The sequence below is a fragment of the Micropterus dolomieu genome, linkage group LG01, assembly GCF_021292245.1.
Source record: "Micropterus dolomieu isolate WLL.071019.BEF.003 ecotype Adirondacks linkage group LG01, ASM2129224v1, whole genome shotgun sequence".
Taxonomy (NCBI): Eukaryota; Metazoa; Chordata; class Actinopteri; order Centrarchiformes; family Centrarchidae; genus Micropterus; species Micropterus dolomieu.
The window spans coordinates 32,338,138-32,356,239 of NC_060150.1; the positions used below are offsets into that span (position 1 = coordinate 32,338,138).

Genomic DNA, 18,102 nt, shown 5'->3' on the forward strand with positions numbered 1-18,102 from the left:
TCCGCTCTCCCCCCCCCCCCCCTCCATCTCCACCTCCTCTTCCTAGCATGCCATACCTGGCTCCATAATGTGAGGCTCAATGAGGCAGAAGGAGAGCTGAGTGTGGCTGGGGCCTATTAGTTTAGCTAGTCATCTATCTTTTAGCTCTATCTGTCTGACAGGCCTGTCTGACGGACTGGTGGGGAACCACCATCCATGCATTTATCGCCGCATATTACCGCCAGCGTCATTTAACACCACCGCACACATGCAAAAAAGTGTCCAGATCCCCTCCTACTTGCGTGCTTACGTATGTGCGTGTTCCCAAGGGTAGTTTATCAGATGTCAGAAATCTGTTTAATAAAGCAGAAATGTATGCCTTTTTATTTTTTTGCGAATAATTTGTTCTAGGAATCGCCTAGGGGTCAGCTGCTAGTTTGGCTAGGAAACCAGACATAATATTGCTGGTGGGTTTTTGGTGTTTTATTTTGCATTTGAATTAAAGGGGGGTTTCAGAAAGTCAAATGCTAGAAAATACAAAAGGGAGCCTGGTGTCTCGGCATCTTGTTATGCTAGAGTTATCATCAGAAGCATGGCCTTGTTTTTCTCTTTTCCAGCTTAAAGTAGTAAGATTTAGCATCTCCATTCGCAGCCCCAAATCTCTGGTAAGCTTGAAATGTTCAGATCTGTGTAAATCTAAGTGTAAGTGTAAGTGTAAGTGTAAGTGTGTGTGTGTGTGTGTGTGTGTGTATGTGTGTGTGTGTGTGTGTGTGTGTCCGTATGGAGATCTCTTGGGAAGGGATTACAGTGTGACCAAGTGAGCAGTGTGTTTGCACACTTCATCTCCAAGACCAAGATCCTTAAAACAAAGAGGGGCAGATAGATAGAGAGGGGAAGAGAGAGACAGAGGGGGGAGGGGCAAGGAAAGACAGAAAGAGCTTTTTCCCTTGCTTCATTTACATTGTCTTTTATAATCCCATGTCACTTTAGATTAATTATAATCCATGTTACATTTGCCATGCAAATGTCCCCAATGTGGATTACTTCCAGATAGCTTTGTGCCATGTGTGTAGATGGTTCATGTCACCACCATAGCTCAGGGGCCCACTTCTTATAAATAACCAACTAAACAAAGGCCCGAGCATGGAAATGAGCCTGTCAGGCAGCCTAAGGAAATTACAGATTTCTACCTGTTTCAAATTAGCAAAGAAATTACTCATTGTTCCTACCGTCAAATGTTATGTATTAATTTCGTGTATAATTTTGAATTTTGCAGATAAGGGGGCGGGGGGGGGGGACAAAATCGAATCGCATGCAAAGAAGATCAAAAGTTAAATATTCCATATTAGCTTCTTCATGTTCAGAATATTTTCTTCTTTTTTATTTGCATGCATCTTGCAAATTTGAGATGGGAGCTGTGCTCATTTTCTGTCCCTCTAAAATGAGATTAAAATATATTAAAGACATTAGCATGTTTAATTACAAGCCTGCAGCAATTCCTTTGTGCATGTATGTGTGTTTTCCGTGTAATGACAGCTTGTTGAACGTCTCAGATGATTTGTCAAATGTGACAAGGCCATGCTCTTATTTATCTCTCATATGAACACAAGCTGGAGATAATAGAGAAAGGAGGGCTAGTCATTAAAAAAACACAAACTACAATGCACTGCTGTTTAACAGCCTTTTTTTCATCTCTCTCTATCTGACTATGTTCTGCCTCTCCATATCTCACTCCTTCCTAGTGTCTCTCTCACTCTCTCTCTCTCTCTCTCTCTCTCTCTCTCTCTCTCTCTCTCTCTCTCTCTCTCCCTACATCCCTCCGGCTTGATCTGGGCCTGCTGAGTGCTTCAGTGGGAGTTTGGGGTTCAGAGTGTGTTGCTGTAATGTTATCAGGTGACCGGGGGTCAGCCTAATGTGTAACCTTAGAGCAGTAGGCCAGTAAATCATGCTGGCCAGCCCTCCCTGGTCCATTTTGGCCAGCTCTCCCTCCTAGATTTACTGCTCCGTAACCTTAGCCAGTCTGCCAGGGCTCAGGACTGCTAAATTGAATACTAAATCCAAGCTGCCGCCACCCAACCTGCTCCTTCTTAATTGACAGCCCTTTCCCCCTACTCTCTGCTCTATGTTTGTGGGGTTTTTTTATTTTTCATGAAATTAAATGTCAGGAATGGAATCTAATTGTTTTGCAGCTTGTAAACGAAAGAAAAAAGAGTAAAAGATTGCAATAGGTAGGGTTGATTGTTTAGAAAGCCTGCTCCGAGATGTAGTTCATTTTATATGAAGTCATAGTTGGAGAGATATAAGGATTCAATGATATTCTTGTTTGTGTGAAAATCTCATTGGCTTGATTCACTTTGCTCAAAATGTCTCACCCTTTTTGACACAAAAGGGCAGATTCTAAAATAGCTCCCCGGGAAAAACATTAGCTATGATGGTATTGTCGGTCGTCCTGCCTTTTTGAGGAGCAATTTGGGACAGAAATATCCTGTGGTATTTAGAGCTATAGGCTTCTCTGCCCCTCTCTATCATTTTTTCTTGTTTTTCGCCCTGTTTTTCTACATTTTTCTGCCTCTCTCTCCATTGCTCTGTATTTCTCTCCATTTAAGCGCCCACTTGCTTGTATATGAGTGTGTGTATACGCAGCTCCCTAAACACCATTGACAGTTGCAAATAAAGATGGGTGGTGAGTGTGCCGCTCTCTCCCCCTGCAATGCAAAAGGGGTTGAGTGTCATAAATCACCTTTTGATTTATCTAATCAAGCAAGGTCCTGCTGCATGCTGACATTTGTCATTGGTGGTGGGGGGGTGTGGTGTCAGGTTTATTCTGCCCCTCCGCTTCACTGGGCTGCAGCTGCTGGAGCCCACCTAAGGATGGAGGGAAGGTGGGAAGGGAGGGAAAAGAACAGGGAGGAGGAGGGAAAAGGACACAGTCATTAAGTGTGGGGTGCAGACTCAGAGACAAAGGAAAATGAGAGAAGTCTCTTGCTCTCAATGCTACTCTCTTCCATTATTTATATCTAATTATTTTAGCCATCCATGTACTATTGAGGACAAGAATATGAAGCTAGTTAAAAACAACAGGCAGAGGGATATTTTGATTTTCTCTCATGAATTCATAGATAGTGTTTGGTTTGTGCTAGCCATTGTTTTTATTTTGTGTTACAGGTGATTATATCCTTGGAGGACATTTTGAATGCAATTCTATGCCTCAAAACAACTTTATTATTCACTCGCAGGGCCTTCCATTTAAAGCTCCTAAGTGGCCATAGAGAGAACTGCTATCTCAACATTCAAGGTTAACCAACTGTTTTTCTTAGCGTGTCATGAGTGTTGATGAAAGCACTAGGTCGAAGACGAATCTAAACCAGAAGGACAGATCTTCATGTTGCACATGCGCGCACACACACACACACTACACAAACAATAATCAATGGTGATCTGTGGGCTTTTTCCCCCACCGCATTGTAAATGTGTTTGCAGCCCCTTGTCTGACAATTGCCTCATCTCCTTTTGCAGGGATGTAATTTAGTTGCAAATTGACTGGAAGACGGAGGCAAAAATTGAAAGTTGAAATTAGAAATGGTCATAATAAATATGGGAGGCGGGGCAGAGGCTTTGGAAAGGTCAGGTGATATGACGGGTGCTTCCAGGCTGTACCGATCTGGCCAATGGAGTGTCAGAGGCTTGTCATGAAGCACGTAATACACAATATGTATATACACATACATGCACATAGACACACACGCACAAGCCCTGCAGGGGCCATCACAAGCAGTGGAAGACGAGATTACCTTGCTATTCTGAGCTGCAGAGCAATTCTCGGATGTTCTTGGAAATTCACATTGTGCCCTTGTGGTTTTTTTCACCCCTCTCTCTCTTTCTTCCTTTCTTCCTCCCTCCCTCTCTTTCTTGTCACTTTCCTTGACAGGCCAATATTTCAGGCTCCAGATATAGGGGATTACAAATAAAATAAGTGGAACGTCTACTTAATGCAACAGAATTAAAATGCATGAACGGGCTGGAGGAATTGATATGCGCCCAATACAAACACGAGCCACGGAATAATATGAAATACAAAATGTTTTTTTTCAACCCCCTCTCCATGTATCAGTGCTTTGATTTCCCTTTTTTTCCATTTGTGCATCTAGCGTGAAGCGTTGATTCGCAAGAGTGAGGCTCACATATTGCCTTGAGTGACCAGAGGAGGGAGGGAGGGCAAGAGAAGTGGGGTGAGGGCTTAGGAAGAGAGGGAGAAAGAGAGCAAGTGAGAGGGAGGGAGGGAGGGAGAGTTGCTGTTGCTGTTGCTGTGTCTTTGTGTTGTGCCGAGTGGGTAAATTGCAGTGGCAGAGTATAGCAGGGCCTGCATGGCCTGTATCTCAGGATGAGGCTAATGAAAGATTTATCAGCGGCTGCAGCATTTACTAAATACAACCAGAGGCTGATCTCTCCACATTGAGCCCTGCTGTTAACGTCACACACGCTTACATGCACGCATACAAATAGACACACACAAGTAGTGCTGCTACTGTACCACCAGCCGTGACCAAGCCTCGAAAATTTAGAATCTTGTACAGACAGAGAAGTTGTTGAGGCAGCTGGGGGAATGTATATGAACTAATGAAGTGTATAATATTACCATAACATTTAATGTATGTCGTGCTGGGATAATGAGGCTGCCTGAGTTTTCTCCATTTCACATGTCCTCAGGGCAGAAACACGTCAGTGTATATGAATGTGAATAATACAGTCCATGCTTGTATCCATACTTATGTTGTCTTGGTGTTAAATCATTTTTAAAATCATCACCTATTTCTCAATGAATATTAATGTGGTATACTTGTTTATGTTATTTATTAAATGTGAATCAATAGTCGTTTGAACACTTTATCATGTAACGTGGCCACAAAATGTAAAACATTTCAGTTTAATCACTTATAGTGTCAATTCTGTATACTTGATGTGCTCTAGATTAATTCCTATTTCTCATGCAGTAGGTATGTCTTATTTATGGGATACTATATTTTAATGTGACATAGGGCCTGCTCCAATGCTCAAAGTACCATTAAAAAAATAGTCTATTGTTTGTCCATGCAAAGATTTTGCAATTTTGCAGCTTTGTTGTGTTTTTTAAATTGTTAATGTGATGCATTTTGTTTTAAAATAATATTTATTATGAGTATGTCTAAACTTAGATTATACAAAGCAGACATACAAGCTATACACATAAATAATAACTGATATGTCAATGAAAAACATAGATTTTTAATCTATTTACATGCTGTGTCTGTCTCCCTTTCTCTCCCTCTCTCTCCACTGTCTGTCAGGAGTGAATGCCATATCCAAAGAGGTTATTGGACCGAATGCTATGGTCAAACATTCCCTCCTGCCAGATAGACAACTTGAAAGTCCACCCAAAAGGCCAAAGTCTGCTGAAGGGAAGACCTCTGCCAATGAGCAGGTAAAGGTTTATAGAATCACAAGAGGAAACTGTACAATTGCACTAGAAAAGCAACATTCTTGTGATGTACTGGTGTAGTTCCTAACTCAAACAGGGTGTGTTCTAGCTTATCCTCAGTGTGTACGTCTGTGGGTTATGGAGCTTTGTGTGCATCTATCCAGAGTGGACATCTAGCAATTCATATTCCAAATAAATTGTTACATGTTAGGTACAGAAAGCTAATAGCTAATGAGGCTGGTCCCCCAAAATAAGCACTAATGAAATCTAACCTTCACTGTCACTGTTGGATGGGAAGATACTTGTGAACTGTAAGAAGCAGAAATGCTAAGCTAAGCATTTAGCAATTGCTGGCGCCAGCTTTCTATCAAAGGGTTAAATGCAGCCCGCCATTGCCTCCCTGACAGAGCTTTTTAGCATCAAGCACAGTGGGCTAGTCTTTGTGTTCTTAAGTGGAATACCTGCAGTAGCCTTAGGCGTCCTCCCTGCTTCTTTCCCCCTTTTGCATCTCTTTAAATTATATGTGTTTTTAAATTAGATTATGAAGTATTAGCTTGTCTGGTTCTGGGCCCTGCAAGGAAGGAGGACTTAGTCATTTCAGAAATGGATTCTATTAAGACAGGTGGTGGGGAGGCAGCTACGTTCAGAGTACTCCCTGTAATGAGGGCAGGGCGTAGCTTCGGAGAGTACACACCTTTGTCATCTGTAATACCCTGATTAGAAATTCTGGCCAATCGTGTTTTCTGCTAATAAAATTGCATGAGTTGAGAGACTTAAGTGAATTATGTGAAAGATGGTTGATCTACATTTTCTGTTTTAAAGTGGGCGTGGGGGTTGGTGGGGAGAGGTAAATGTGATGTGATGAGGTGAGTGGGCAGTGAAGAATAGGAAAGCCCCATACAAATTCAATGTAATGTTGCAGATATGTAGTTATTTTCACCTCTAACAGTTCTGGAGACATGGTTCTTGCATGTCTTGATCAAATCCTTGTTAGTCTTTAAAAAGTGATGTCTGGTTGTTTCTTCAGCGAGGCAGACAGTGGAAAGTCAGCTATGATAATGGCTCTGTGGTGTAAGAATGATACTCACTATGGACTACATCTTGTGCAAAATTCCTGCTCTTGGATTAATTTGTACTTTGCACAGGATGTCCTTTCTCTTGGATATGATTTCATTATTTCTCAACTCCTAAGATACTTACTTATACCCTCTTGTTTTCTTTAGGTTCAGCAGTGTCCATATTGCAACTACAGCAGTAAAGATGCCAACCGTATGCAGCTCCATGTGATGTCCCAGCATTCTATGCAGCCAGTGATCCGCTGCCCACTGTGCCAGGATGTGTTGAGCAACAAGATTCACCTGCAGCTACATCTCACCCACCTTCACAGTGTGGCTCCTGACTGTGTGGAAAAGCTGATTCTCACTGTATGTATAAGCAATTATTAGAAATGAGATTTTTGTGAGTGTGTATCAGCACAAATGTGTTCTTGCAAATTTGCTAAAGAAAAAGTAAAGGGTGATACTAAGCGGTTTCAATAAATAAAGGAAGGTTTGTTGTAATTGCAGAATATGAATATGCTGTAGTTTTACTTTACTTGATACATATAAACTGATATTTTTGTTACTTGTTTATGAATTGATTTTAAACACCTAGAAAACGTGTATTTCCCTTTTAGTACTCATTTTGAGAAGTGAACATACAATTGAAAATGGAAATGATGTTTGTCAGGACTGTCCAGTCATCCCTCTCGTCTCCTAGTGTAGTTAAGGGCAAGGGCATACTGCAAGATTCCCATAAAGCATTTCCCAGGCATTTATTGTACTCCCTCGAGATACCGCCATAACCTTGATTGTTGTTTTTCAATGAGACGAGCAAATTCTCTCTTTGAAATAAGAGTTGTAATAAAGGCACTTCCTGAACATTTACAAATATTAGAGATATAATCTACCATCTCATATCATTATTTTAAATTAATATGTTAATGAAGACATTTGTTTGGTATTGATAGGTTGTCGGACCAGACACAGCAACACCAAATAATAAAATACAGCCCCAAACTGGACAAGACAAATGCCTGTCTTTAATGGATTCCTCCACCTCTCTTACTGATGGGTCAGGAAAGTCTCAAGGTGAGCAGAATTTGGTACTTAGATTATTTTCTTTCTGTCATTAATTTGATTTTGATATATGAATATATGTAGGTATTATTCTTAGGTTTATTGAGTTGCTTGTCATTTCTCAGAAAAATAAGAGTGCTAAGTAAATGATTCAGTATTGCATGCAATTACAATGCACCAGTGTCTTCAAATTGTATTTTCTGCTTTTAGGAAACAAGGATGAGCTGACCAGTCAAGACAAGAATGAATTGGACCTGCAGGGTGAGGAACTTAAGCCACCAAAGGAGGCCTCAGAAGCTCCAGGCTGGAAGAGAGCCAGTGGGTTAGGACATGATAGCAAGTCCCCTGATACCCTACAGGACCATCTCAGTGAGCTTCAAAGGCTCCAGCAACAACAGCAGCAGCTCTCAGTATCTGATCGTCATGTCTACAAATATCGTTGCAACCATTGCAGCCTGGCCTTCAAGACAATGCAGAAGCTTCAGATACATTCCCAGTACCATGCCATCAGAGCCGCCACTATGTGCAGCCTTTGCCAGCGCAGCTTCAGGACATTCCTGGCCCTCAGGAAGCATTTGGAAAATGGACACCCTGAACTTAGTGAAGCTGAGGTACAGCAACTCATAGGAAATCTGCCACTAAATGGAGATATCACTGAGAGTGAGGCCAGGGCTTTGGAGGAAGCTCAGGCCTTTGAACATGACTTGGACAAAGATGATGAAATGGACCAGGAGGAGAAGCCCAGTCCTACAGGAAGTGACAGTAGTTCTCTACTAGATGACATGGGAGCAGAACCAAAACGGACCCTACCATTTAGAAAAGGGCCCAACTTTACTATGGAGAAATTTTTGGACCCTTCTCGGCCTTACAAGTGCACAGTATGTAAGGAGTCCTTCACCCAGAAGAACATCCTCCTAGTCCACTATAATTCAGTTTCCCACCTGCATAAGTTGAAGAAGGTTCTTCAAGAGGCCTCAAGCCCAGTTCCACAAGAGACAAGCAACAGCATTGACAACAAGCCGTTTAAATGCAGTATTTGCAATGTTGCCTACAGCCAAAGCTCAACACTTGAAATTCACATGAGGTCAGTACTCCACCAGACCAAAGCCAGAACAGCCAAAACTGAAATGAGCAGCAGTAGCAGTATCACTGGCACTAGTTGTCCAGTGCCTGCAAAAAGCCCAGCCCCAAGCACACAAGGGAACAACAACAACTCAGACACTGCTAGAAGTGGAACGCCCTCTGCTAACAAGGAAAACACTGTGGAACCCAAAGACACTAACAGCAGCAGCAACACAAAACAAACAACTACTGACCATGTTTCAGCACAGGCAAGTAACCACCAGTCAGCGCAGTCCTCAGCCCAACTGCAAATGCAGCTTCAACATGAACTCCAACAACAGGCTGCCTTCTTCCAGCCTCAGTTCCTTAATCCAGCTTTCTTCCCCCATTTTCCAATGACCCCAGAAGCACTACTGCAATTTCAACAGCCACAGTTCCTCTTCCCCTTCTACATCCCAGGAGCAGAGTTCAATCTTAGTCCAGAACTTGCACTGCACTCAGCAGCAGCTTTTGGAATGCCTGGTCTTACTGGGTCATTCCTAGAGGACCTGAAGCAACAGATGCAACAGCAGCACCAGCTGCAGCAGGCTCAGGCCCAGCAACAGGCTCAGCAGCAACAGCAGCAAGCCTCTCAGACACAGTCGCAAATGCAACAACAGAAAAACCAGCAACTGCAGAACCACAAAGCCAAAATGGAATCCAGCGCTGTTTCAGTTTCAGAAATTCAGATGTCAAGAGAGGCAGAGGACCACCTAGAAAAACAAGAAAACAGAGCAAAGATGGAAAATGCAAGTGATGCATTAAGTGATGGAGGAAAAGACTCTAAAAAGTCAAAGTTCCCAGAACCACTGATTCCTCCTCCACGTATTGTGTCAGGAGCAAGGGGCAATGCAGCCAAAGCACTGCTAGAGAACTTTGGATTTGAACTGGTCATCCAGTACAATGAAAACAGGCAAAAAAACCAAAAGAAAAACAAAGATGGAGTTGAACAAGCAGAAATGAACACTGATAAGCTTGAGTGTGGGATGTGTGGAAAACTCTTCTCCAATATGCTTATTCTCAAAAGCCACCAGGAACATGTGCACAGTCACTTTTTCCCATATGTGGAGCTGGAAAAGTTTGCCCAGCAGTACAGAGAGGCCTATGACAAACTCTATCCAATAAATCCTGCTTCACCTGAAACTCCACCTCCACCGCCACCACCACCTCCTCCTCCACCGCCGCCTCCTGCTCCAGCCCCAGTGACCACTCCTCAGCCTCCTTCTACATCAATGACCAAGCCCCAAACCCCAGTACCTTCGCCAGTTCCGGCCCCCCATCAGACTCAACACCAACCCTCTCACCAGCCGCCTCCACCCCCTCCTCCACCACCTGCTACCCCTACTGCGCCTCCCCAAGTGCAGCTCCCTGTTCCTTTGGATTTGCCCCTTTTTCCACCTCTAATGATGCAGTCCGTCCAGCACCCAGGCCTGCCCCCTCAGCTGGCCCTCCAGCTGCCCACTATGGACTCTCTTTCCTCAGACCTTACACAGCTCTGCCAGCAACAATTGGGTCTTGATCCAAACTTCCTCCGCCAGTCCCAGTTTAAGCGACCACGCACTCGTATCACAGATGACCAGCTTAAGATTCTTCGTGCCAACTTTGACATCAACAATTCCCCCAATGAAGAACAAATTCAGGAGATGTCAGAGAAGTCTGGCTTACCCCAAAAAGTCATAAAGCACTGGTTCCGTAACACTCTCTTCAAAGAGAGGCAGCGGAGTAAAGACTCTCCCTACAATTTTAATATTCCTCCCATTACTACTTTGGAAGATATTCGAATGGAGCCTCAGCTCAGTGCACATGAATATTACAGAACTGAATCGGGCCTCAACAAGAGGTCCTCCAGGACCAGATTCACTGATTACCAGTTGAGGGTACTTCAAGATTTCTTTGACACTAATGCCTATCCAAAGGATGATGAGATTGAGCAGCTCTCCACTGTGCTCAACCTACCTACTCGGGTCATTGTAGTGTGGTTCCAGAATGCCCGCCAAAAAGCTCGCAAGAGCTATGAAAACCAGGCAGATTCTAAAGACAATGAGAAAAAAGAGCTGACCAATGAGCGATACATCAGAACTAGCAACATGCAGTACCAGTGTAAAAAGTGCAACATTGTGTTCCCACGCATCTTTGACCTTATCACTCACCAGAAAAAGTTGTGTTATAAGGATGAAGATGAGGAAGGTAATGAGGACAACAACTGTGAGGAATATGTAGATTACTATGAGAAAGCTCCAGCTAAGACTACCCAAGTACCTTTAGAGCCCCCCAAACAATCCCAAGGAACTGCCACCAGTTCTGGCTCAAACTCCCCTGCGATGGCCTCTCCTCGTGCCAGTATGGGGAAAACTTCCCCCAAGCCAGACGTTGCCCCTGAAACTGAACCTAAACAAACTGAGACTGCCCCCTCACCAGTGATCAAGTCACTACCAGAACCAAGACCATCTAAGGCTTGCACACCTCAGCCACCTCCTCAGAAGGCTCCCCAGCCACAAATTTCAAGACCCCATTCCCAGCCACAGGCAGCTGCAGTGCCCTCAAGTCCACTCTCCCTCGCCCTTTCCTCACTCACCAACAGCCTCCCACACCAGATGCTTCAGTACCAGTGTGACCAGTGTAAGATTGCATTCCCCACTGTGGAGCTATGGCAGGAGCACCAGCACATGCATTTCTTGGCTGCCCAAAACCAATTCCTTCACTCTCAATTCCTTGAAAGACCCATTGATATGCCCTATATGATATTTGACCCCAACAACCCCCTAATGGCTAGCCAGCTATTATCTGGAGGCCTCTCCCAAATCCCCTCTCAGGGTAGCTCTGGTTTGGCCTCTGCTGCAGGTTCTGGGTCAATGAAGAGAAAACTGGATGACAAGGACGAAAGTGCTAATGATAAAGATGGTGGAAACAGTAGTGAAGAGCAACACAGAGATAAACGTTTGAGAACTACCATCACACCAGAACAACTGGAGATTCTCTATGACAAATACCTACTTGACTCTAACCCAACTAGGAAGATGTTGGACCACATTGCAAGAGAGGTTGGCTTGAAAAAGAGAGTTGTGCAAGTTTGGTTCCAAAACACTCGTGCAAGAGAAAGAAAGGGGCAGTTTAGGGCGATAGGGCCTTCCCAGTCCCACAAAAAATGTCCCTTTTGCAGAGCACTGTTCAAGGCTAAATCTGCTCTAGATAGCCACATACGATCTAGACACTGGCATGAGGCTAAGCAAGCAGGCTTTAGCTTGCCACCGAGCCCAATGATGAATCAAGACAATGAAAGAGGTGAAAGCCCAAATAAGTATAATTTTTTTGACTACTCACTGCTGCCTACCAAGACTGAGCCAAATGAGTATGAGCTGCCTGCTGCATCCTCAACACCAGTCAAACCATCTGAAACACAAGTAAAAAACTTCTTGAGCCCTTCATCCTTAAAAGCTGAAAACTGTGATGAAAGTGAAGGGCCTAATATAAATTCAGCAGAAGCCACATCTTATGATCTCAGTAAGATGGACTTTGACGAGACATCATCAATTAATACAGCTATTAGTGATGCTACAACTGGAGATGAGGGTAATAACAATGAGGTTGAGAACCTCACAGCCAATGGAGGGGACAAGCTGAGTGACAACAAGAGTGTCCTGGCATCAAATTCTGATGGTGGCAATGAAAGGTTCCAATTCAGCATGGTGAGCCCTGCCCTCAGCTTCTCTGGAAAAGACTATGACTCTTACTTTAGCTCCAGAGATGATGACATGGATGAAAGTAATGACAGGAGTGAATCATCAAGCCTAGCTGATCCTAGTTCCCCTAGTCCCTTTGGGGCAGGTAACCCCTTCAAATCCGGGAAAGGCAGCAATGGTGGCGACAGGCCAGGCCACAAACGATTCAGGACTCAAATGAGTAACCTGCAACTTAAAGTACTCAAGGCCTGTTTCAGTGACTACCGCACTCCTACAATGCAAGAGTGTGAGATGCTTGGCAATGAGATTGGACTTCCCAAGCGTGTTGTCCAGGTGTGGTTCCAGAATGCTCGTGCTAAAGAAAAGAAATTCAAGATTAACATTGGAAAGCCATTCATGATAAGTCAAGGCTCACCAGATGGGCCCAGGCCTGAGTGTACTTTGTGTGGTATAAAGTACACTGCCCGGATGTCCGTCCGAGACCACATCTTCTCCAAACAGCACATCGCCAAAGTGCAAGAAACCCTGGGAAACCAGGTAGATAGAGAAAAGGACTACCTAGCACCAACCACTGTCCGTCAGCTGATGGCGCAGCAAGAGCTGGACCGCATGAAGAAAGCTGGTGAGGGACTCAGCCTGCCTGGCCAGCAGCAACAGACTGCAGTGGACAACAATAATGCACTTCATGGCCTCAGCCTACCCTCAGGCTACCCAGGGTTATCTGGCCTTCCGCCAGTGCTACTTCCTGGAGTCAACGGGCCATCATCACTTCCTGTTTTCCCACCTAATACACCTGGTGAGTTAGTATGACGAACAGTGACATAAAAAGTTAAATAGACTTTATGAACTGAGCTTTATCATGCACTATTTTATTCGACTATACTACTGTTTATCCCATATCACAGTGGTGTTTGTCAAAAAGTCTTATTTTTTAAAACTATTAAAAATGGTGGGAGTTAGTGCATGCATAATGTCATCATCAGAGTTGAACTGCTAATTCATAATTCAGAGATTTTTTTTGTTATTACAACAAATGGATCTATATCATGGCTTTTGTTTGTGTTGTTTGTTTTTCCCCTTATTGTAGGTTTGGTATATTTATATCATAATATATTGGCAGATTGGAATGATCAAAAAGCGCATGTGACAGTTTTGATCCATAACAAAATCTTAACAAGAGAAATAAAGACTCAGCCAGTGACAAATTAATCATCTTTATCTTGTCATACAAACTAATTTCCATAGTGATTTGGGATTGAATATTTAAATATTGAATATTTCCATATTTATATACCACTGTATTTCAGCTTTAGCGTCTCCCGGTGCTGGCATGCTTGGGTTCCCTACACCAGCCACCCCCTCTCCTGCCATGTCTCTCAGCACTACCCCAACCAAGACTCTTCTGCAGACTCCTCCTCCTCCTCCTCCTCCTCCTCCTCCTCCTCCACCTCCTCCTTCTGTTCCTTCCACACCTTTGGCAGCAGTAAATCATAAAGAGCAGCAAGGTAAAGACTCAGAGAGAGACAGCAGCAAGAAACCAGGAGACAAACCACCTCAGATGAAGGTGAAGGACCGAGGGAACGAGAGCAGCTCACGCCCTGAGACTCCCAGCATGACCAAGAAAAGGGAGAAACCATGTCCAGCTCCAGGGAAACCAGGAAGTGAAACTCCACTGGACGCATCACAGCTTCAGGCACTTCAGAATGCTCTTGCCACAGGTGATCCCAGCTCTTTCTTGGGGGGGCAGTTCCTGCCCTACTTTCTACCTGGATTTCCAAACTGCTTCTCCCCCCAGCTTCCTAGAGGGGTCCAAACAGGGGGCTACTTCCCACCACTGTGTGGAATGGAGAACCTGTTTCCATATGGCCCAGCAGCAGTCCCACAAGCTGCCATGGCCGCTGGTCTCTCCCCTACCGCTCTCCTACAGCAGTACCAGCAGTACCAGCAGTCCCTCCAAGATTCACTGCAGAAACAACAACAACAGCAGCAGAAACAACAACAGCAGCAGCAGAAACAACTTGAGCAACAGCAGAAACAACAACTGCAGCAGCAGCAACAACAAAAAACATCCCCTGTGAAGACACCCCAGAGCATACAGAGCACCACCACCAACTCTTTCAAACCAAAAGAAGCTGTAGATGCTAAGGATGAAACCAACAAAGGCTCTTCAACAGAAAGCACAAAAGAAGAACCGAAAACAGATACCAAAAGTACCATGGATTTTCCAGACGCTTTTATTGTACCGTCCGTCAAGCATGAGTTTATATGCAGGAAGTGCCAGATGATTTTTGCTGACGAAGATTCAGTGGTGCATCATCAGAAGTCCTTCTGTTACTTCGGACATACTTTTACTGATCCGCAAGAGACAGTGCTTCGAAAGGCAGTGAGCAACTACACGTGTGTTGCCTGCAATGTGGTTGTTAACGGGAATGAAGCACTTGGCCAACACCTTCAGTCGAGCTTGCACAAAGAGAAAACAATCAAACAAGCAATGAGAAATGCCAAAGAGCATACTAGATTATTACCTCACTCTGTCTGCTCCCCTACTCCTAACACCACATCTACCTCGCAGTCTGCAGCTTCTTCTAATAACACCTTTCCTCATCTCTCTCACTTGTCCATGAAGTCCTGGCCAAATGTCCTGTTCCAGGCCACCACAGCCCGGAAAGCTGCTTCCTCCTCCCCGTCTGCCTCTCCTCCCCCCCCCCTCTCCTCACCTTCAACGGTTACCTCAACTTCCTGCAGCACCTCAGGGGTTCCAACCTCACTACCCACCGAGAGTTGTTCAGATGAGTCTGACAATGAGCTAAGCCAGAAGCTGGATGACTTAGATAACGCGTTGGAAGTCAAGGCTAAGTCGGCCTCTGGCCTAGACGCGAGCTTCAGTAGTATCAGAATGGATATGTTCAGTGTGTAGGAGTGACAAAAGGATCCCTTGCTTAAAGAAAAAAATAAGACTTTTTAAACTGCAGTTCCAAAGTTTCTCTTAACCCAAAAAATTACAGTACCAAATGATTGACTCAGGATTGTTTTTCCCATATTGATATGCTGGCAAGATATTGATTGATTTTTGTTATGGACAGAACTGTTGCAGATGCTTGACTGAGCTTATATTGTATACAAAAACATGGAGTAGGAAAAAATCCCACAGGCTCCCTTGGGGGGCTTGTTTCAAGCCAAAAACTCTCATGATAGCAAATTGCACCTCAGCTGGATTGTTTTCCAAATGCTAGCATGTACTGTATGGGATGACGATCCAGAACCCTCAAAGAGAATCTCTCTTAGTTTAGATAGGTGTAATTCAGTAGCTTTAAATTCTCAGGTCAGAACATAACATTTCTCATTTGTTAAAGCAGCAAAAAGCCTGGGTACACTTGGCTTATAACCAAAACATGTCAAGCTTTATCGGACGCATTTCCTTGATGTGTATAGAGTACCAAGAGACAATATTACTGTTACAGTGGACGATGTGCATATCCTTTTAGTTTTGCCCTACAAAGACAGTATGGTTTTGCCACTGAGGGAATTTAGAATGGTGAAGTAAATGTGTATGATGCCCCTGTGTTTGCCAGTTTGTATTACAACAAGCTGTATCTATTTCCCACCCCCTTTTTTCTTGTAGTATATACTAATCTGTGCCAACTCTTACCCTCTCACTTTTACCTCTGCTCACACCCTTTTCTGAAGAGGTAATAACTCTAGTTTTGATAGACTCTCGGATTATGTGAATATAACATTTTTCATTTGTGAATTGCTGTACTGTTACGGTACCTGCTTGTGTCTGGACTATAGTGCACTTATTTTGTTTTTATTTGTCTTTTTATTATTTGAGTAGGCCATTTGTTAATTTAATAGATTTTTTTCTGTTTGTATGTATGTATGGTTGTGTTTTAATTATTATTTGTGTCTATTGCAGCAGCATATTGGTCCATATTTGTTACAGGATTGATGCCTAACAATCTAGAGACCTATTTAACAATTGGTGCATCCATGAAAGCAGTACTGTATACTTGAAACTGTTAAGGTACAAGTTGGTCACAATGTTAAAAAAGGTATGATAATTTGCTATACGTTTGCAAATATGCTGCTTTATAAGGGGGACAACAGCATTTTTGTTGTATATTAAAAACATTTTCATGTACTTGTAGGACTTAAAACAGTGTTACACCTATACGCAGTCATTTAGTGCATAGGTTGACGTCCTCCCATTAATTCTCTGGGCACTTCTGATGATCTACAGTTAAAGTCAACATTTTAATTTTTCCACATTTAGTGATTTCAACATTGCAAAGTATTACCTTACAAAGTTTTGCTGCTACTGTGTAATGTTATTTTGCTTGCCATAAATTCTCTCAACTTTCTACCAGACATAATACTGACCCATTACTTGCTTTGCTTTGCTATTTTTTATTTTATATTATTTTGTTATTTTGCTGTGGAACTAAGAATGTGAAAGCTGTCAAAGGGTGTTCAATTTTTTACGAATCACTTTCTAGTTTGGTAATTGAAACCAATGTGATTCATTCCAAAGTAACAGAAGGCTATTTGTATGAAAGAAAAAGGCTTGTGAACAAAGAAAGCTAAGCTGTTGTACATATTCGTAGTTGGCTGTGCATGGTACAAATTTATTAATATGAAGAAATGCAAAAATGTATTGCTTTTGGTATTTCCTATTCTGAGATGAGCAAGTAGCATGTAATGCAACTGTTTGACAGGTTAAATCAAATCATGCTTAGTTATTGTTTCAAACAATGAAATCAAGTAACATTTCCTCTTATGTTTTATTATTGTAAAGGTGTTTTGTTTTCAAAGTTTTAAAGCAAAATGTCAGTTTTTAATTTTCTGCGTGAGCTTTTTAAATGTCATTATTTGGATTTTTAGTATTTTAACATTTACTTTAATCCTGAAGACACTTTTCGATTGTGTTTCATAAGAGACATCCTGGCCTCCCAAGGTGCAATTCTGCCATTGTACAAACATGAGCGACTGTCCTGATTCCAAAGGCTTTCACAACTCTGGCTTTTTGCCTTTCCCCACTCTGTGGCTCAGCATTATAAGACTGAACTGTCAGCTAGCATCATGTGCTAAGATGTTAGCATCAGACAGGACGCTTTCCACACCAAGGACTGGTAAAAGCTAACAAACCAACAAAAAGGATGGTCCAACAATATAACTGTACATAGATATTGCAACTGCACAGCAGCCAAAAAGAAAAAAAGGACTTTTTAAAAAAATGGATGGATTGTGTCATGTTTATGGGGACAGCCTTCAAAAGGTTGAAATTGGAATTGTTCTTCTGGATGTCAAAGGGATTTTCATGGCGCAATCATATCCTACACAATATGTACTCTTCAACATCTGGGTTACATAGGAAATGCACCCTGAGGTTTTAATAAGAAGAAGCCCCTATGGCTAAAACTTTAAATAAACTAAACCAAAAATGTTATTGATGTTTTATATATAGAGAGTAGTCGCATTAGTTTTTGTTACTGTACTGTTTGAGGTCTCAACTGTACCGTATCACGGTAATAACATGGTTTTGAAACCTTTTTTTTATTTTGTCACAGACCTGTTGTCATAGTTGAAATGACGTTTATTGTAGATGGTATTTGAACAACTTCTGGAAATAGTTCATCAAGTATGTTTGTTGCTCATTGTTGTGATACATTAAAAACTGTATCTGCAAACCAGTTTGGTCTCATCAAATATTCTTTTTTTCATGTTCACTTTTTCGTGTTCTAATAAACTATCTATCTAACTAATAGCTTGC

General features: G+C 42.7%; 1 protein-coding gene across 1 annotated transcript in view; it reads left to right on the top strand.

Moving 5' to 3' along the window:
* zfhx4 (zinc finger homeobox 4) overlaps window positions 1-18,022 on the top strand; it is an 81,062-nt gene extending 63,040 nt beyond the window's left edge. The window contains exons 8-12 of the mRNA XM_046065414.1: window positions 5,304-5,437; window positions 6,658-6,858; window positions 7,443-7,563; window positions 7,762-13,128; window positions 13,640-18,022. Coding sequence (XP_045921370.1) covers window positions 5,304-5,437; window positions 6,658-6,858; window positions 7,443-7,563; window positions 7,762-13,128; window positions 13,640-15,249 — 7,433 coding nt within the window. The 3' untranslated portion in view covers window positions 15,250-18,022. The remainder of the gene's footprint in view (window positions 1-5,303; window positions 5,438-6,657; window positions 6,859-7,442; window positions 7,564-7,761; window positions 13,129-13,639) is intronic.
* Window positions 18,023-18,102: the final 80 nt, after the last annotated feature.